General features: G+C 43.3%; 1 protein-coding gene across 1 annotated transcript in view; it reads left to right on the top strand.

The window, feature by feature from the left end:
- KMT2A (lysine methyltransferase 2A) overlaps nt 1–21,042 on the top strand; it is a 179,454-nt gene that overhangs the window by 68,530 nt on the left and 89,882 nt on the right. The window contains exons 11-17 of the mRNA XM_040325444.1: nt 7,153–7,299; nt 9,167–9,262; nt 9,590–9,710; nt 10,107–10,220; nt 11,384–11,568; nt 17,522–17,695; nt 19,131–19,241. Coding sequence (XP_040181378.1) covers nt 7,153–7,299; nt 9,167–9,262; nt 9,590–9,710; nt 10,107–10,220; nt 11,384–11,568; nt 17,522–17,695; nt 19,131–19,241 — 948 coding nt within the window. The remainder of the gene's footprint in view (nt 1–7,152; nt 7,300–9,166; nt 9,263–9,589; nt 9,711–10,106; nt 10,221–11,383; nt 11,569–17,521; nt 17,696–19,130; nt 19,242–21,042) is intronic.

The following is a 21,042-nucleotide window of genomic DNA, read 5'->3' as shown; positions in this document are numbered from 1 at the left end:
TGCCACTCGTGTTCCATAACTAGCCTACTCCAAGCATTGGGAGGGACACCTGCTGCCATGGAGCCTATCAGGAAAGGAAAACCGCTAAACCTACTTGGGTGGGCACAATGCTGAGCAAAGAAAAATAAATGTATTTAACATTGTCAGAACTTTCAAACCAAAATTAACGGATGACAAGGCAGCTGGTTCAACACAATAGTGAGAAACAAAAGTGTTGATTGACGACCAGGAAGATATTTTTTTTATGTCATGTGACAGTGGCACATGTGTCAGTATTTTTTTATTTTTTTTTACAATTTTTATTTTTTGTTATGTTTTTTTTACAATGCTTTATTTTTTTTTGGGGGGGGGGGGAGTGGATGATGTCAGTGTGTTTTTTATTTAAATTTTTATTATTTTTTACAATTAATTTTTTTATTATTTATGGTAATTTTTATTTTTTTGCCCTGTTGGGGGGCTTTGGTGAGATATCAGGTGTCTTAACAGACCTCTGACATCTCCCCTTTGAAACAGAGAAAAGGACTAAGGACACAGATTACCCAGTCCCTTTCTCAGCTGCACTGAAAGTGACTGGAGAGAAGACAGCAGCTCCTCTCCATTCATAAACTGAAGCATTGTAAACACAGGTTACAATGTTTCAGTTATATGAATGGACAGAGTCAGTGATTACTGTCTCTGTTCATTCGGAAAAGATAGGAGCCAGGTTTAGCGGCTCCTACCTTCGCTCTCCATCCTGACAGAGGGGACGGAGGAGGATATGAAGGGTGACACAGAGCGCAGAGGGGGACATGGAGGGTGACACAGAGCACGGAGGGAGAGAGCAGCAGCACAGAGGGGGGATGCGGAGGGGGAGAGCAGCAGCACAGAGGGGGGAAACAGAGCGTGGAGGGGGAGAGCAGCAGCAGAGAGGGAGAACAGAAGAGCAGAGGAGAACAGCAGCAGCACGGAGGGGGGACATGGAGCGTGGAGGGGGAGAGCAGCACAGATGGGGAACTGGAGGAGGATACAGGGACCTCTTTGAAGCCTACTATAGGATTTTATCTAGGCACAGATCTGGAGAAGAGTACAAAAGAATTTCTGCAACATCAAAGCTCCCAATGAGCACAGTGGCCTCCAAGTTCGGGGCCACCAGGTATCTTCCTAGAGTGGGCCACCCGGCCAAATTGAGCGATTGGGGAAGAAGTGCCTTAAACAGGTTGGTGACCAAGAACCCCATGGTCACTCTGACAGAACTCCAGCGTTTCTCTGTGAAGAGGGGAGAACCTTCCAGAAAAAACAACCATCTCTGCCGCACTCCACCAATCAGGCCTGTATGGTAGAGTGGCCAAATGGAAGCCAAACGGAAGGCACATGGCAGCCTATCTGAAGTTTGCCAAAAGGCATCGGAAGGACTCTCAGGCCCCGTACACACGACCGGATCTGTCCGTTGGGATTTATCCGCGGATCAGTTCCAGCAGACAAATCCGGTCGTGTGTACGGCCTAGCGGACATTTTTCGGCGGACATTTGTCCAGCCGACCGTTTTTCAAGCGGATAAAAATTTCTTAGCTAAGAAATCTATCCGCTGGAAACCTGTCCGTCGGACTTATCCGGTCGTCTGTACAGACTCACCGAATAAGTCCAAGCGATCCCCATCCCTCGCATGCCTCGAAGTGATTCGACGCATGCGTGGAAGTATTTACCTTCCAGCGTCGCGCACGTCGCCGCGTCATCCTCGCGGCGACGGTGCGGCCACGTCACCGCGTATGTTTTCCGCAGGGATTTTGATCTGATGGTGTGTACAGCCCATCAGATCAAAATCCGGAGCAGAAATGTCCGCTGGAAACGGTCCAGCGGACTGTTTTCATCGGATATCCGCTCGTGTGTACAGGGCCTCAGACTATGAGAAACAAAATTCTTTGATCTGATGAAACAAAGATTGAACGCTTTGGCCTGAATGACAAGCATCATATCTGGAGGAAACCAGGCACACTCATCACCTGGCCAATACAATCTCTACAGTGAAGCATGGTGGTAGCAGCATCATGCTGTAGGGGATGTTTTTCAGTGAGGATCGAGGGGAAAAATGAATGCAGCAATGTACAGAGACATCCTTGATGAAAACCTGATCGAGAGCACTCTGAACCTCAGACTGGGGTGAAGGTTTATCTTCCAACAGGACAACGACCCTAACAAAGGAGCGGCTACGGGACAACTCTGTGAAGGTCCTTGAGTGGCTCAGCCAAAGCCCAGACTTGAACCTGATTGAACATCTCTGTAGAGAGCTAAATATGGCTGTGCACCAACAATCCCCATCTAACCTGATGGAGCTTGAGAGGTCCTGCAGGGAAGAATGGGAGAAACTGCCCAAAAATAGGTGTGCCAAGCTTGTAGCATCATACTCGAAAAGTCTTGAGGCTGAAATGGTGCCAAAGATGATTCAACAAAGTATTGCGCAAAGGCTGTAAATACTAATGTATATGTGAAATTTTTTTTTTTTGTAAAGACTTCAAATGAACTTATTTCACGTTGTCATTATGGGGTATTGATTGTAGAATTTTGAGAAAAATAATTAATTTAATCCATTTTGGAAAAAGGCTGTAACTTAACAAAATGTGGAAAAGGTGAAGCGCTGTGAATACTTCCCGGGTGCACTGTATATTCTGTTTTATTAAACTTCTTCTGTCTTGTGTTTGAGACAAGGCGAGGCTTGTCACATTCGTCTTTATAACCATTTTTTGACAGTTATTTTGAGATGTATTTGTTTCCAAGATTGTCATAAAAATCAGGAAGGACAAGTGTCACTAATTTTGTCATTCAGTTGTGTGCGACCCTCAGTTAATGGGCTCTAATAAGCTTTCTGTCCTACAATATTATAATTTGAAGTGCAGTGCTAGAACGTGAACTTAAAATAAAAACATACAATATTAAACAAATTATTCTGCTTCCAAAATATGTGTAAATTTTATTTAAAAATATATGTATATAGTCCAACATATGAATTTTGGGGAATTGTGGCTCGTCATCATATCAATCAAGTCAATAGGCCTCACTGCTTGCCAGAGTTAAATGACCCTCCTATCACTGAGAAATCAAACGGCTTAAAATAGAAGCAAATCCGTCACCCAGGATGTCGCAATGATAAGAATCCACATGCTCCGCATTATGCAACATAGTCTATAAAAGAAATAAAAACAAACAGTGCAGTATATCCAATAACTATTATGCATGCAAAATGTAAAAAATGCCCACTCACATGTAAAAAGAAAATGTGATCACAACACTTCAAAAAGCGCCACAGCAATAATTGTGCAAATTCCAATAATGTGAATGTATAGTACCGATAAAGTCACCCAAGTGAAACCGCTTAAACGCCCCTTACCAGAGCACAGGTGATCATCAGGTAATAAACGCCACATCTCCGCTTCCCGCTCGGTTCGGCGGCTCTCCTCTCTTTCTCTGGCTGCATCTCTATGATGATCATGATGGGCATTGGGTGCGCCGCATGTCGGCACCGCACACCATGGCTGAGCTGAGGTAGGTCAGTGAGTGTGTATGTAGGTCAGTGTATGTATGTAGGTCAGGCAGGTTAGTGTATTTAGGTCAGTGTATGTAGGTCAGGCAGGTCAGTGTAATGGTCATGTCAGGCAGGTGAGCTTAGTGTACAGCATTGATGGGCACTGGTAAGCCACACAACTCCAAACCCCCCCCGCCCACACAACGCCCAGCCCCGCCCCCATACACCACACACTTTTTTTTGCCACTTCTTCTTTTTCATTGTCTGATGCTGAGTAGAGTGGAGTCTTCTTGGAGTCCCTGATAACAGAGCTAAGGTGTTGCCTTCACAAGCCTTTTCTGACCATTTGTTTATTTTTTTGTGGTTGAACTGGATGGACTTGTCTTTTTTCAACCTGACTAACTATGTAACAAGCCTTTTCTAACCATTTATGACCTGATGGTCACATGTGCTCTGGTAAGTGCTTACCCATTCATTTTTTGAACCCATTTTGACTTCTCAGTGATGTAGGGTTATTTAATTCTGGTAAGCAATGAGGCTTAATTACTTAATATGTAGAGCATCCACAATTTCCAAAGATTCATTTTTGGAGGCAGAATTATTTATTATTGTATATTTTATTTTAGTTCACATGTTGCTCTGCACTTCATGTTATGAGTTTGTTTTATAATGCATATTCACAATATTGGTGCTAGCTGCTATATTACTTTTATGTGATTTTTTTTTTTTTGTACCGTAATTTATTGGCACTGTTTTTACTGTCCGACAGTACAGAATACCAGCAGAATCTTGGACAATTGGGTTATATGCTCCAACCTTCAGGTAATTGGACACTGGAAAAGCAGAACTGTGAGGACCTCCATGTAACTTCTCCCACTCCCAGCAATCCTCAGTCTTTTGCTAGTGTTCCTAAATGATGGATCTCTCCTCTCTATTGAGAGAAATGACACGTTTTTTTCTCTTTATTTTCCTGCACAGATTCTTTCTACAAGTATCCTGTGCAGCAGTTCTCTAAGCTAGCACAGATTGGTACGCTAGGAATGCCACTGGGACCAATTGTACCCAAATCTTGCTGTAAGCAAGAAGTGGCACTTGACCTGTAATGTCGATTTGGCACTGGAATGCATGCTTGGCACTACTTGGCACAAAATGAAACACGGTGTGCTATACTGGTTTAGGGCATTAGCGATCCATTATAGTGTAAAAAAATAAATACAAAACGCGTATAAAAAGGAAAAAAACAAAAACGGGTTGATTAAATGGACTACTTGGTGTTATTTCTGCTGTAATTTTTCAATGTTTCTATGATATATTGGCTTTAGAAGTAAGCAAAGTAGAGGTGCCACTTTTCCCTCTTTAAAACATTGCATATCTATTCATGGGGGAGGGGGGTTCATTCGGGGGTTGGCCTATTAAGGTGCCTTACTCCACCTTGGGACCCTACCCCCTGCAGGGTCCCTTACTACTTCAGAACCTTCTTGGAGACATCCTTTTATTATTGTTTAAGCATGGAGGAATTTCCCTCCTTATTGCGGAATTTATCGAAGGATCACTGCTCTGTTAGTAGCATTGGCCTTCAGGAGGCCAGGAAAGGATCCCTTCTATCTCACTGCCTCAGATGGTCTCCGCCTCTATCCTGGCTAATGTTTTGTTACAGTAGGAGTAATAAGTGTATAGAATAAGAAGTCTGTATCCCCACTTTTGACCTGTAAGATACTAATGATAATAGTCAGCCTACTGAAGTGGTAGGTAGTTCTTTGGGATGTTCATGGTCCAGGAAACTTGGTCAGAGGGGAAACCCTTTCTATCGACATTCTGGAGCTTTGATCAATTTGCCTATCCCTTAAACATTGGCTCCCAATGCTTCAGGGGCTCCCAATGAAGGTACAATCAGACTACACACTGCTGTGGCCTGTGTCGTGCATTAGTAGTCCACCAGAGGTTGCGTGGTTCAAACTGAGGCAGATCTACCGTAATTACGATCTGGGCAGATAGTATTTTCCAGTCCTGACTGCTGTGCACATCCTCTGTGGGGAATATTGGCAGATGGCGGTGGACATCAGCTGGGCCCAGGAGAGTGCCCCTTTCACCCACTGGTGTTTCAAAATCTCTGATATAGGTATGGGAAGCTCGAAAGTTTTTTGTCTTTTAGGTCCAGGTTTCATGGGGCTTTTACTGTGGATGCTCTGGTGACTCTGTGGTGTTCTCCCTGATCTACGTTTTTCCTCTAAATGATGCTTCAACTGTTCCGCTGGATCGAGGTGAGGGTCATTTTAGTGATCCTTGTGGCACAGAATTTGCCTAGTAAGCTTGGATTTTGGTTGTACTTTTTGTGGAAATGCTGTGTTTACGATCAGGCCGGCCACACTTTTTGTGTCAAGAACCAGTCCTCCCATTCTACTTTTTGATCCTGAGAATCAGGGGCTTGCTAGGTTCAGTCATACATTTTTGGCTTCTGAATGATCTGAAGCGAATTCTCACATAGGCAATCTTCTCACCTGGAAAGCCTAGTTGCATGGTGAAAACTAAAGAAGACAGGACTCTGTGGGATGAATTATGGGTGCCTTCCATCCAGGTCTAGGTCAGCATTTTTCAATGACCACTGGCCTCTCACTGGTTGGTGAGAAACCTTTATTCAAGAAATGTAACATATAGTTTCCTCCAGATGCTGCCGGCGGTGACACCGTGGGATCTCAACCTGGTACTATCTGGTGGATTCCGCTGGCTGACTTGACGTATGAGATGTTTTCCTTGTCATGTCCTATCCAGGAGGCAGGTTTGAAGCTGGCTGCATTATCTTGTAAAGAACCCCATTTGGTGTTTACAAAATGATAAAGGCCGTTCTGAGACGCAAGCCCCCCCCCCCCCTCCCCCCACAATAACCGGGACATTGTCCTGCCACACTTTTGTCTGACTCCTATTTTCCCGAAGAGGCTCTTTTCACCGTGTGGATGTAGCCTGTACTGTTTTCAGGTTTGCCTCTAGGCTACAGCTTCTTTCAGAAAATTTTACTTTACCCAGGGGTTCCTTATGGGCTTTTCGGAACCAGACATCTGTTGCACAGGTTTGCATGGCCATCTTCTAGTCTTCTGTTCATGCTGTTATATTTTATCAGGTGGATGTTCCAGCCTGTGTTATGTCGGCTTTGGTTACAAAGTGCTTCAGTTTTTTGTCTTCAACTCTCATGCTCTGTGAGCCTGTTGACATTTAAGTTTTTTTTGTGTTGCCCACCCCTCATTTTTTCATTGCTTTTGGGTATCCCAATTGTCCAAGACTGCCTGTATCCTGTACTGTACGAGAAAGAAACAGGAGTTTTGATTTGCCTTTAAAAAACCTGCTTCTTATTGTACAGTAGAGAACACAAGACCTTCCCCTGTTATTGCTTTCTAAAGAAGGTAGGTTTGCTTGGAATGAGAGAGTTTATATGCGGTCCTTACAGCTCTGCTTTGTGTCCAATCACCTGAAGGTGGGAGCATATAATCCAGTCGTCTAAGACTGCTTGTGTCCTGTACTGTACTCCAAGAAACTTAGTGTGTGTGTACGTACGTATGTATTTATTTGTGTGTGTGTGTATGTATGTATGTATGTATATATATCACTATGCACTCCTAAATCTTTGAATTTTTTTTTCTCCTATTTGTCCTTGTTTCATTTTAGTTTGTGTTCTGCCAAGTTTGTTGTGAGCCATTTCACCAGTTCTGCTTGGAGGAGAGAGAACGACCTACAGAGGATCAGCTGGAGAACTGGTGTTGCCGGCAATGCAAGTTTTGCCATGTATGTGGTAGACAGCAGCAAGTTAACAAGGTACTAACTTTTTTTGCTTTTAAGAAGAATTGCTATGTAAAACATCTTGGATGTAATTTTTTGCAGCCGCGTCATTATCATTGCATAAAAAAGAGAAAAAGGTGCGCTACAAAAAATTAAGGCAAAAAATTGCATAGAAATGTTCAGTAAATGACAAAAATGAATGCATGAAATCAAATGTCCTTGGTCATATCCCAAAAAAACATGTGCTATGAATGAAAATCGTCTTGTCACAAACACATTAATGCGCTGGCTCATGTATGATCTCAATTCTCCGTTGGAAAAATGGATGAATGCAGATAACTTATAAGCAAATGGCAGATAACTTATAAGCAACAAAATTCCCACATTTAGAGAAATGGATGGCCGCTTACCAGATCCGTTGGACCCCCAAAGGGATCAATCAGACACTGAGATTTGGATGTCTGTCACTGGATCCAAGTAGCTGCTCCGGGTTTTCTCCTCTAATGGAAGCTCAGGAACAAACTTGCTGTTGTCTCCCACCAATTAATCCAGGATACAGCAGCCTCTCCAGATCAGGTAGGAAAGTGTGGGTTCAAAGGTAGAAATAGGACTTCATAGTGCAGTAGTTTCGTTAAAAATTGGTGTTTTATTCCAATTAAACTGACACTTTTAAAATGACCGCACTATAACAAGGTTTCAAAGTTTTCATGGCTTAAAAAGCAAGTGCAAAAACATCCAGCATCGGCTCAGACCGATCAGCTGGGAGCGTGGTGACGTCAGCCATACTCGCTCCATCCGACGCTGCGTTTCTCCTAAACGGGCATCGCCGTTATCATTGACCTAAATCCTTAGGCAAGAAAGAGGGGTTGGGACTTTAAATGAGGTAGGTCTAGCACGGCTAAAAGATGAGTCGATGTGAGAAGACATGTTTTATTCAATACATTAAAAAACATGACATAGCAAAATGAGTACCTGCTTGGTAAAACAAGCATATCAATCACATATTAACTAGATATACATGAAAGCAATCATAGCAATTTAGAGATGATATATTGAGGTATAAGACAGTTGTCCATCAAATAGGAATGCTTGAAAAGCAACATGGTGGGGTAACTTGGAAATGGATGAAATAAATACCATCTAAAAAGAAAATGGTGCATCAAAATTAGCCCGACGTACATTTTCAGTTCACCAATGTCTGTACAAAAGCATAAATAAAACGATATGGTCCAATGTTACACCCAAACACGAGGGAGACTATATGTAAAGGAGGGGAGAAATGAACTCAACCCACTAAGTACTTACATGTTAACTAAGTCGAAACAATGTAACCATGAAAACTGGGGGCTGCTTAAAAGGTTCACCCTGGGAGCTCAGAAAGGGGTCCGCAGGGGAGGCGGACGCACATCATGATCCCCAGAGGAAAGGAAACAAGTGATCAAAAAAATCAATTTCATCTCCAATGCCGTAAGGTGATAAAATCAGGTAGACTGAAGGTATATAATAGTGTTAAAAAGTATTGAACAGTGCCTGGAACCCAACAACAAGATAAAAGGTAGGTACAAATGAAGTGTAAAAATAGTGAAAAAAGCTATACCTGCTCAAAAGGAAAAGAAGAGTGCAGAGGATACAAGTAAAATGATGAAAGCCAGCAAATTCAGGTGTGCTGCCAAGAGACCTAGCAGAGTGAACTGAGGAGCCTTATGTGCTCAGTGTGACCAAATCCTGTACGCTTTACCACTTTTCCATGAATTGGTGAAACATATATAAATGTTTAGTTCCAATATTTTTTATTGAAAATTATATAAATGTTTAATTAGTGACCTGTCAAGCAGACTGTGTATCTCTGACTTATATTCTCTTTTCTGTCTTTTTTTTCTTTCCTGCCTATTGTGCCCTGTAGCCACTCCTTGAGTGTAATAAGTGCCGCAACAGCTATCACCCAGAGTGCCTGGGACCAAACTATCCTACAAAACCAACAAAAAAGAAGAGAGTCTGGGTAAGTCAGTTTACTATAGTACTACAAAAACAAGCTTGTTTTGCAATTGGCTTTGTATTAAAAAAATGTACTAACCAGGCCATTATGTGGTTTGCAAAAAGACAGAATAACTACCATATATGCAACCTATTGGATCTGCTTTTTGTGGAAAACAAGTTAATCTTTCCCCTTTCTTCAACCTTTTATGGGTAACTGATAATAATAAAATATATTTTTGCAGAAACAGAAAAAGTAATCCAATTTCTAATACAATCCAATGTGATTTATTTGTTTAGATATGTCATTGTATTTAAGAAAGTTTAAAGCAGTGGAATGTTTGTTTTCCAGATCTGCACTAAATGTGTGCGATGTAAGAGTTGTGGGTCCACCACACCTGGTAATGGCTGGGATGCACAGTGGTCACATGACTTTTCACTGTGCCATGACTGTGCCAAACTATTTGCTAAAGGTAAGATTAGAGAATATTAATAGAACCTCCTCTGCTCAAAGTGTATACTCAATAATAAACTATACTTTGTAACATAAAGTGTTAATAGCACACAGTTGCTACATACTGTATATTACCCCTCAAATCCAGAAAACCTAAATTCACAATGCAACACTAAAGCCCTGTACACACGATCAGTCCATCCGATGAAAACGGTCTTTTTTCTGCCAGGAAAATGCTGTCTTTTAAACTGACCGAAGAATCAGCAATACTCAATTAGTACGCAGCAATATGTTTTTATTTTTTTAAATACTTTAATGCACTTGTAAGTTTTTATATTTTGTAATATTTTGTGTTTTTGTGAATGAGTATACCAGTTTCCACTTAACATTTTTAGCATTCTTTGTTTTACTTTAGGCAACTTCTGTCCTCTGTGTAACAAGTGCTATGATGATGATGATTATGAGAGTAAAATGATGCAGTGTGGAAAGTGTGATCGCTGGGTACATTCCAAATGTGAAAATCTGACAGGTATTTGTCACATGTCGCACATCTATCCATTTCATTTGTAGCCCTTTTTAAGCAATAATTGTTTAAAAATAAATAAAACAAATAACAGTGGCACTGTTAGTCATGGGGCATGAATAAATCAATGTCTGGTATGTTAGAGGTGCATTGGTGTGCCATTCACAATAAATGGCACTGTACCATCAGCCATATTTTGATCTGAAATATGCATAAAGAAGAATAATAAACTGAAACAATACTTAAAATCTTTGCCCTACATTGGGGATATGGCTATATAATCTCCTGCGCATATAGACTGCGACTATATGTTTACCCATTAGTTTAAAACTATTCATATCTCCAGGGAAGTAAATCATGTGATTTATTCTATACAAAATGTAATGAGGTTGAGGTTTAGGAGTCACAATTGGGTGGTTTGATTACTCATAGTTTTAAAATGCTAAATAGTTTCCTATGACTCAGATAAACTGGCAAAGCTGCTGAGGCAAAATGAGAGGTTTTCAGAACTGCAAATCAAATTAAATTACTTAAGCATTTTTTAGACTCCTTGCAATGTACCAGACACAAGACAACCCACATTAAATTAATTTAATTCTCTCCATGGCATGCAGAATCATACAGTTTACTTTCGTTTTCTATAAATATGTTTAAGATGATGACCTCCCTGTTCTAAATGCATAATTCGCTAGTTACTATAAGGCTTCATTTCCACTGGCGTTTTTACAGCCACTTTTGTTAGCCTTTTTTACAGCTTAAAAACGCCTGTCCATGTTTATTTTGTAAAAAAAAAAAATTGTGAGCTGGAGCTCAAAAACGCAGCGGCAGCGTTTTTGAGCGGTTTTGCGCGTTTTTGAGCGTTTTTTTTAATGTCTGGCGTTTTTACAGCTCTATTGCTGGAGCCACAGAACGCCCTGGTCCCGCGTTTTTTTTACAGCTCAAAAACGCCTATGCCATTTGCAGCTCAAAAACAGAATAAAGAATAACAAAGAATAACATGGACAGGCGTTTTTAAGCTGTAAAAAACGCTCAGAAAAGTGGCTGTAAAAATGCCAGTGGAAATGAAGCCTAACTATTATTGTATTTTAAAATTAGGATCTGTTTTCTAGAAAAAAAAAAAAATTCTTCTACACTGCTTGTGCAAATAATAATGTATTGTTTTTCTTCAGATGAGATGTATGAAATCCTTTCAAACTTGCCAGAAAGTGTGGCCTATACGTGTGTAAACTGCACTGAACATCACCCTGCAGAATGGAGGCTAGCACTGACAAACGAGTTACAGGCCTCCCTCAGATATGTCCTAAACACATTGCTGAATTCTCGAACTGCAAGTCATCTCCTGCGCTACAAACAGGTGGGAACTATTGCATGAAAAAAATCTTTATATATATATATATATATATAAATTCCCCTCCATTTCTATTTGCTAACCTTTAGCATTTGTATAAGTATCCTAAAACATTTTTGTTCTGAGAGCGCGTTTTAGTATGCTCTTATGCCGCGTACACACGGACGTTTTTTGTCTTGTACAAAAACGTCATTTTTTCTCATGAAAAAAAATGACGTTTTTTAAACTTCTTTTTAAAAACGACGTTGCCTACACACCATCGTTTTTTCAAAATGCTCCAGCAAAGCGCGGTTATGTACAACACGTACGACGGCACTCTGTTCCATTTAAGCGTGCGTCATAACTTGCTTCTGAGCATGCGCGGGTTTAAAAACGTTGTTTTAAACGTCGTTTTAGCCCACACACGATCATTTTTTATGACACAAAAAAATGACATTTTGAAAAACGACATAAAAAATTGAAGCATGTTCGAATTTTTTTTTGGTCGTTTTTTAGAACACAAAAAACAACGTAAAGCCCACACACGATCATTTTAAATGACGTTTTTTAAAACGTCGTTTTATTTCATCACAAAAACAACCGTGTGTACGCGGCATTAGATTTATGTTCCCGACTTTTGGACCTGCCCATCTTATCAGTCCCATGTCTGGTGCATCTGCATCAATGATAAATAAGAGCTTTCTCCTTGGAGCTAAGGCTGGCTGGTGCGGTTTAGAGCCTAACTTGGTAATAAATTGAGAATCGGAGAAGGATTTCCTGGATAAAAAAATTACACAACAGTGCATTTTATAACGTATACATTTAAAAGCTGTCATCAAAATGAGATGTTGGGAATGTATAATATTTTCAAGTTTGAGCTGCTTATTAGTTGCCCTTATTCCAGTTAAAGTACGGTAGTTCAAAGTTTTATTTGGTAAGGATTTGAACAGAACCTTCTTTTTAAACCATATCCTTCTTTACATTAGTCTGCAGTTTCTGAATTTGTCACCTTCTACTTTGCTTTCAGGAATGATTTGCAGATTGCTGTGCTAGTACAAAGAAAAACAGTTATGCAATTCCTATCATCCCTGTAAAGCAGGGGTGGGGAACCTGCGGCCCGCGGGCCGTTTGTGGCCCGCAAAGACATTCCATCCGGCCCCCCCTGTCCTGCTGAGTGTGTGTCTGCGGAGCTGTCAGAAGGAGCCAATGTTAACCTTGTAGTTCTGGCTCCTTCTGACTAGGGGTGCAACGAATCGTCACCGGTCCGTGATCCGAACAGGTCACCCCGTTTGGATCGACACACCCCGCGATCCGCGGAGCGCTCCGGAGCCTCGGCCTAGGAAAGTCCCCGGCTTCGGCCTAGCTCCGGAGCGGCGGCCATCTTGGTACACCCGGCAGCAGCCCTCCTCTCTGTTCACACCCACAGAGGAGGAGGAGCCCGCGCTCGAGGGAAACACACGCCGCTGTCTGAGGTCTGCACTACTGTGGGGGTTACTGTCTGAGGTCTGGACTACTGTGGGGGTTACTGTCTGAGGTCTGGACTACTGTGGGGGTTACTGTCTGAGGTCTGGACTACTGTGGGGGTTACTGTCTGAGGTCTGGACTACTGTGGGGGTTACTGTCTGAGGTCTGCACTACTGGGGGGGTTACCGTCTGAGGTCTGCACTACTGGGGGGGTTACTGTCTGAGATTTTTTTTTTTGCTGATCCGAAAAATGATCCGAGACTAATTTTTAAGTTGATCATTTTGTACGGCCCCCGAATGATGTTACAAAAATCCAAATGGCCCTTGGCAGAAAAAAGGTTCCCCACCCCTGCTGTAAAGGAACAAACATACAGTGCTGTAAAAAAATATTATTATTATTTATTTATTTTGAGCATTTGTTGCATTTAAAGACTCTTTAAAGGATCCTGACCATATGGTTGGGATCCCCTCAGAAGCCTGGATCAGCAACTCACTTAGCCTCTCAGCAAGCCTCTGAGAGCCTGAGCCAACCGCTCTCGTCCCATGCACGGCCCAGTGAGCGCTGGAGGGGCAAATCAGAGAGCCTGTGATTGCCAATCAATGACTCTCTGCAGCAGGGGTGGGGAACCTGCGGGCCGTTTGCGGCCCGCAAAGACATTCCATCCGGCCCCCCCCTGTCCTGCTGAGTGTGTGTCTGCGGAGCTGTCAGAAGGAGCCAATGTTTACCTTGTAGTTCCGGCTCCTTCTGACTAGGGGTGCAACGAATCGTCACCGGTCCGTGAACCGAACAGGTCACCCCGTTTGGATCGGCACACCCCGCGATCCGCGGAGCGCTCCGGAGCCTCGGCCTAGGAAAGTCCCCGGCTTCGGCCTAGCTCCGGAGCGGCGGCCATCTTGGTACACCCGGCAGCAGCCCTCCTCTCTGTTCACACCCACAGAGGAGGAGGAGCCCGCGCTCGAGGGAAACACACGCCGCTGTCTGAGGTCTGGACTACTGTGGGGGTTACTGTCTGAGGTCTGGACTACTGTGGGGGTTACTGTCTGAGGTCTGGACTACTGTGCGGGTTACTGTCTGAGGTCTGCACTACTGGGGGGGTTACCGTCTGAGGTCTGCACTACTGGGGGGGTTACTGTCTGAGATTTTTTTTTTTGCTGATCCGAAAAATGATCCGAGACTAATTTTTAAGTTGATCATTTTGTACGGCCCCCGAATGATGTTACAAAAATCCAAATGGCCCTTGGCAGAAAAAAGGTTCCCCACCCCTGCTCTGCAGACTAAGCACCGAGTGATCAGCGGTGTTTGATCACTCATTTCTTGGTCTTAGAGGCAGGGGGTGACGGCCACAGCTGAGATCGGTGCTGCAGTCACCTAGGCAAGTATGATTGTTTTTTTTCCAATCCCATACTCCTTTCTCCTAATTTTTCTTTTGTTTGTGTATGCAAAGATATCTTCCATTGATTGGATTTATTTTGCCTTACGAAGCCAAAGGCTTCATGGAGACTTTTCCAAGAAATTACATTGCACTGGCATGTCCCCTACCTTACAGCCGGCCGTAGCTGCCTTCTGGTATTACCAAAACTATGGCTAAATGGTCTGGAGAAATCGATACCGAACATTCTCTTACTATAGATGAGTTCTCATCTTTCTTGCAGCTCTTGCCCTTGGCCATACTATTTTGTGTAGGCACCATGGAAAATTCTGTTAGATCTCCAGAATGTCTTTGGTTTTTGGGTCTTTGCTTTAAAATATTATGGCTAAAAGCCTGGGAAAATGAAGCGGCATAGGAAAGATGCCTTTTGTGTTGCCTCATTGAATACCTTGAGTTGGCTACTGATCGGAGGGTTCAGATCCCATTTACTATGAACACAATTGCCTCAGAAATAGATTTCCTCTCACTTATGGATTTGACCCATTTGCCCCTCTCAGGCACCATCAGCTTTTGTGGGTCCTTCTGGTCATGGTAAAACACCTTCTCTTGAATTGAATTCAAGGGAGCGATCAAAAAGCTTTCCTTACAATAATAGTCCCCCCGGTATTGGAGACGAAGAGATGGCCTTTTGACACATAGCCCCAAGTTAAAAGAGACATCTGAACTATTTTTCTTTCATTGTGTTTTATAGCTTAGATGAATAATGATTTTCCATTGTTATCCATGCGCTTTCTCTCTCTCTCTAAAAACAGTATTTTCCTAACCTCGCTTGATCTTAAAGCGTTTGTTAACCCCCAATTATTTTTTTACAGATCCTGGTCTAAACAACACATTGGTTGTGCTGTATAATCTGCCCCTCTCTAAACTCTAAAAAACCTCCCTAAACCTGCCACTTCCTGTATCCCCCTCTCTGCGCTGACCAAAAAATTCAGGACTGCTGAGCCATGACCACCGTGGTTGGTGTACATTCTTCTATCATCCACAGCTCTGCTCTCAGCTTTCCTCTCTCCCCTCTCACCCCTTCCTCACTGCCTGTCGGCTCTGTGTCTGTGTCCTGCCCCCACACATCACACCAGCTCATCTATCAGGGGAGGATTCAGTGCAGCCGCGAGCTGTGCAGCCCAGATAGTTGTGCTGTCACTAAATACAGAACCTGGACAGGCTTCTGTATTTAGAAGTGACAGCAGAGGAAAGCACACACAGGCCTAGCACCGGAGGCATTCTATTTAAACAAAAGCTCTGGCTCCCCCTTGCTGTTCTCGGGATGGTGTCATCCGGGTGCGGTCTGCACCCCAGGCCCCCCCCCATAGCAACGCCACTAATCAGGGGACATGGAGAAACCCTCCCCTTTTGGTTGCATTCTTTATTGCTACTAGGAGAGTTTATGCAAGGGCAGGAATCCCTGCTCTTTTTTTGCCCATTGTCTGTTCAGCTGAAGGTGGCAGCAATAACCAAAGTAGTCATGATTATTAATTCCTATGAAATATATATATAGTTGTTGCTGAAACTTTCTTTTGAAAATCGTAGAAGTTGTTCAGGAATTGAAAATATTTAACATACATACCTACCTACCTGCTGCAGCATCGATCCGATACTGCAGACACTGTCCCCAGCCGCTCTGAAGGCTGAGAACTGAGCAATCATGTGACTACTGATCACTTCAGTTGCCAGTCAGGAATCTGGGTGGATCCTGACTTTATTATCTGGATCCTCTCAGAGCCTGGAGCGGATCCGAGATGTCACCTAATAGCAGGCTTTAGAACACTGTCAGCTGATTCTGGCTGTGATCTACATGAGAAGTATGACCACAAGCTTTGGCCATACTTTGCTTTTAAATATTTTGAGTCAGGGACCTAAAGCAGAAATAAAAGCTAATATAATTCAGGCTTAAATGCTGCTTCCCCATTCTCGTACCCAAGCTGCATGCTAGCTGTGTAAATACCCAGTTGTCCAAACTTACTGACAAAGAGCCACAGCTTGGCAATCATGTGACTGCACCAAAGCAGTTAAAAAATAATTACATTTTTGGAGGCGTTCTTTAAACCAGCTGTGTACAAACCACCTCCAGGTTGACATATTGCATTTAATTTTACAGAAAAATTCCTTGGTGCAGACTGAAAAGAGAGAATTATATATTTTTTAACATAATATTATAACACAATTTGCCTAGCAGTTTTATATGCTATCTTTTGTATTCATTCGCTATGTTTTCCACACGCGTGGAGTTATCCTTTCAAAGAAGTAACAGGAGTTGTATACTCAGGCTAATGTCATCTGGCTTGCTTGTTCATCTTGAGTACACCTGCTTAGAATAATAGAAATATTTAGACCACTGACAGTTTGGACAGGTAATATGTAGAAAATTGTAGGTAAATATGTTCTCACCAGTTATGCTGAAATGGGAACATTAGACACAAATAGATCCGTTGACTGCCCAATACGAGGGCAGAATTTAGACACACAGGCTATCATAACTTAAAGGGGTTGTAAGCCTTTAAAAAAAAAAACTCCTGTTCCTTTAAATTATGATCAATAGCGTAGTGCTGTTGTAGTGCAATTTGTCCCTTTTATTGTTCAAAAATACCTGGTTGATCCTGTCTGTTCCTGTGTCCACCTGTGTGAACTGATCACAGTAATCCCCCCCCCCCCCCCCCTATCCTGACACTATTTCGCAGCAATATATAACACAATTACTTGTATCCTCTCTGTTTTTGCAAGATCTAAAGAACTGTTTGTCTATTTTTATTTAGAATTATAATCCTAAATACCCTCACAGTGCCGCTCTGTGGTCATGTGACCTCCCTCTGCTAGCCTGTTGTGAGCGTCAGAGGGGAGTCTTAGCCCCTCCTGCTGCTCTCCTTAGTTGGGGGAAGGAGTGCAGAGGGAGGTCACATGACCACAGATCGGCACTGTGAAAGAAGGTATTTGGGATTATAATTTAAAAAAAGCTGACACACAGTACTTTCGATTTTGGTAAAACAGAGAGGATACAAGTAATTATGTTATGTGACTTCACAACCACTTGCTTTTTGTTTTATAAATAAAGGTTGGTTTTGAGAATAATTGTTCTCTTTTAAAAAATTTAGGCAGCAAAGCCACCTGACTTAAATCCGGAAACGGAAGAAAATATGCCTTCAAGGAACTCTCCCAAAGGTCCTGATCCCCCTGTTCTTATCCAAGTTGGAAAGCAAGATGACCAACCACCCTGTGATCTGGAGGGAGTGAAGAGGAAGATGGACCAAGGCAGGTACACTTCTGTGGTAAGTTTCAATGTGTCCCAAGATAATAAGGTTAGTCTAACCTTTTAACCTAATAAATTAGTAAGCAACTAAGCAAGGATTAAACCACTTAACGCCCGCCGCACGCCTATTTACGTCCACAGAATGGCACGTACAGGCAGATGGGCGTATATACACGTCCCTGCCTTCTAGCGGGTCGGGGGTCCGATCGGGAACCCCTCCGCTGCGTGCGGCGGGCAGCTTACATCGGGGAGCGATCCGGGACGACGGCTCGGGTATTCGTTTAGAGCCGCTCCGTCGCGATCGCTCCCCGGAGCTGAAGAACGGGGAGAGCCGTATGTAAACACGGCTTCCCCGTGCTTCACTGTGGCGGCTGCATCGATCGAGTGATCCCTTTTATAGGGTGACTCGATCGATGACGTCAGTCCTACAGCCACACCCCCCTACAGTTGTAAACACACACTAGGTGAACCCTAACTCCTTCAGCGCCCCCTGTGGTTAACTCCCAAACTGCAACTGTCATTTTCACAATAAACAATGCAATTTAAATGCATTTTTTGCTGTGAAAATGACAATGGTCCCAAAAATGCGTCAAAATTGTCCGAAGTGTCCGCCATAATGTCGCAGTCACGAAAAAAATCGCTGATCGCCGCCAATAGTAGTAAAAAAAAAAAAATTAATAAAAATGCAATAAAACTATCCCCTATTTTGTAAACGCTATAAATTTTGCGCAAACCAATCGATAAACACTTATTGCGATTTTTTTTACCATAAATAGGTAGAAGAATACGTATCGGCCTAAACTGAGGGAAAACATTTTTTTTTTATATGTTTTTGGGGGATATTTATTATAGCAAAAAGTAAAAAATATTGAATTTTTTTTAAAATCGTCGGTCTATTTTTGTTTATAGCGCAAAAAATAAAAACCGCAGAGGTGATCAAATACCACCAAAAGAAAGCTCTATTTGTGGGGAAAAAAGGATGCCAATTTTGTTTGGGAGCCACGTCGCACGACCGCGCAATTGTCTGTTAAAGCGACGCAGTGCCGAATCGCAAAACCTGGCCTGGGCATTTAGCAACAAAATGGTCCGGGGCTTAAGTGGTTAAAGCCTCACCTGAACTTAGTTTTATGGTGATTTAATATGTTAAAAAAACATGTTCAAGAAAAATTCAAAGATTAGTCAAATTGTTTTTTTATCTGAAGGACTTTATGGGAGATCAGGCAAACTCCTCTGCATGTAGCGAGAAAAAAAAGATTTTAGCAACAGTTTGTGAAGATGTTCATTGATTAGACGATTGGTTTAGCTTTGGAATGCTGTACTGCATGCAATAACAATGGCAAAGTCAATAATGAGTATAGAAGAAAAAACAAACATGCATACATACATTTTGGTGATAGAAATAAAAAGATCAAATAGTGGCATACTGTTTACATGCCTTCTGACTCCTTTCACAGCTGGAACTGAGTGATGACATTGTCAGAATTGTCCAGGCTGCTATGAATGCAGATGGGGGCCAGCCAGAGCTTAAGAAGGCAAACAGTGTTGTGAGATCCTTTTTTACAAAGGTGAGTTTTTCTATGTGGTTGCCTATGAAATGACCCTGTCCAAGTATATTAAGCATATCACAGTAATTACATTTCGTCTTCAAATGCATCAACTGTATTTTATTGACAGAAAAAAACTTCTGGAAAATCCACTAAATAATCCCTCCCACCCCCAGCTAACCTTGGTATCCTTAGGCGATGGACCTCTTCTCTCTACCAAGAGAAGCTTACCACCTTGTATGGAGGTTTCCATCCGATCTCTCCCTCTGTGTGATCTAGTGCAAGATGTTCCTTCTATTATTCTTCTGCTCTTCATGCAGCTTCTGGAAGGCTTCAGCCTCCGCATGGTTTTGGGTAATAATTAGGGTTGTCCCGATACCACTTTTTTGAGACCGAGTACAAGTACCGATACTTTTTTTCAAGTACTCGCCGATACCGAATACCGATACTTTTTTTAATGTCATGTGACAGTGGCAGTATTTATTTATTTTTTTCACTTTTTTTTTTTTTTACTATTTTTTTTTTTTTACAGTGATTTTTATTTATTTATTTATTTTAGGGGGGGGGTGAATTGTCAGTGTGTTTATTTTTATTTATTTTTTTACATTTTATTTTTATTTATTTTTTAAAATTTATTGCAATATATGCCTCTGGCATCTCCCCTTTAAGACAGAGAAAAGGACTAGGGAAACAGATTCCCCTGTCCCTTTCTCAGCAGCCTCAGCTGAAACGAATGGAGGGAAGCTCCTCCATTCATAAACTGAAGCATCGTAAACACAGGAGGTTACGATGCTCAGTTATATGAATGGACAGAGTCGGTGATCACCGACTCTGTTCATTCGGAAAAAGTAGGAGCCGGGCTTAGCGGCTCCTATCTCCGCTCTCCCCCCTGACAGATTGAGGGGGGAGAGCGGCACGGGGGTGGGGGGGTAATGCAGAGAGAACTGCACGGACGGACGGAGAGAGATCTGGACGGGGGGGAGGAAAGAACTGCACGGATGGACGAGGAGAGAGATCTGGACGGGGGGGGGGAGGAAAGAACTGCACGGATGGACGAGGAGAGAGATCTGGACGGGGGGGGGGGGGAGAACTGCACGGATGGATGGACGGACGGACGGACGGGAGATAGAGAACGACACGGACGGACGGGGGGGGGGGGGAGGATGCAGAGAAAACTGCACAGACGGAGAGAGATCTGGACGGAGGGGGGGGGGGGGGGGGAGAACTGCACGGATGGACGAGGAGAGAGATCTGGACGGGGGGGAGGAAAGAACTGCACGGATGGACGAGGAGAGAGATCTGGACGGGGGGGGGAGGAAAGAACTGCACGGATGGATGAGGAGAGAGATCTGGACGGGGGGGGAGGAAAGAACTGCACGGATGGACGAGGAGAGAGATCTGGACGGGGGGGGAGGAAAGAACTGCACGGATGGATGAGGAGAGAGATCTGGACGGGGGGGGGGAGAACTGCACGGATGGATGGACGGACAGGGGGGGGGAGAGAGAACGAGACGAGACGGGGGGGGAGGATGCAGAGAAAACTGCACAGACGGACGGAGAGAGATCTGGACGGACGGGGGGGGGGAAGAACTGCACGGATGGATGGACGGACGGGGGGGGAGAGAGAACCAGACGGGGGGGGGGGGAGGATGCAGAGAAAACTGCACAGACGGACGGAGAGAGATCTGGACGGGGGGGGGGGAAGAACTGCACGGATGGATGGACGGACGGGGGGGGAGAGAGAACGACACGGACGGGGGGGGGGGGGGGGATGCAGAGAAAACTGCACAGATGGACGGAGAGAGATCTGGACGGACGGGGG

This window comes from Rana temporaria, chromosome 10 (genome assembly GCF_905171775.1).
Source record: "Rana temporaria chromosome 10, aRanTem1.1, whole genome shotgun sequence".
Classification (NCBI taxonomy): Eukaryota; Metazoa; Chordata; class Amphibia; order Anura; family Ranidae; genus Rana; species Rana temporaria.
Note: the sequence above shows the minus strand (reverse complement) of the source record. Positions and strands in the feature narration are given on the sequence as shown.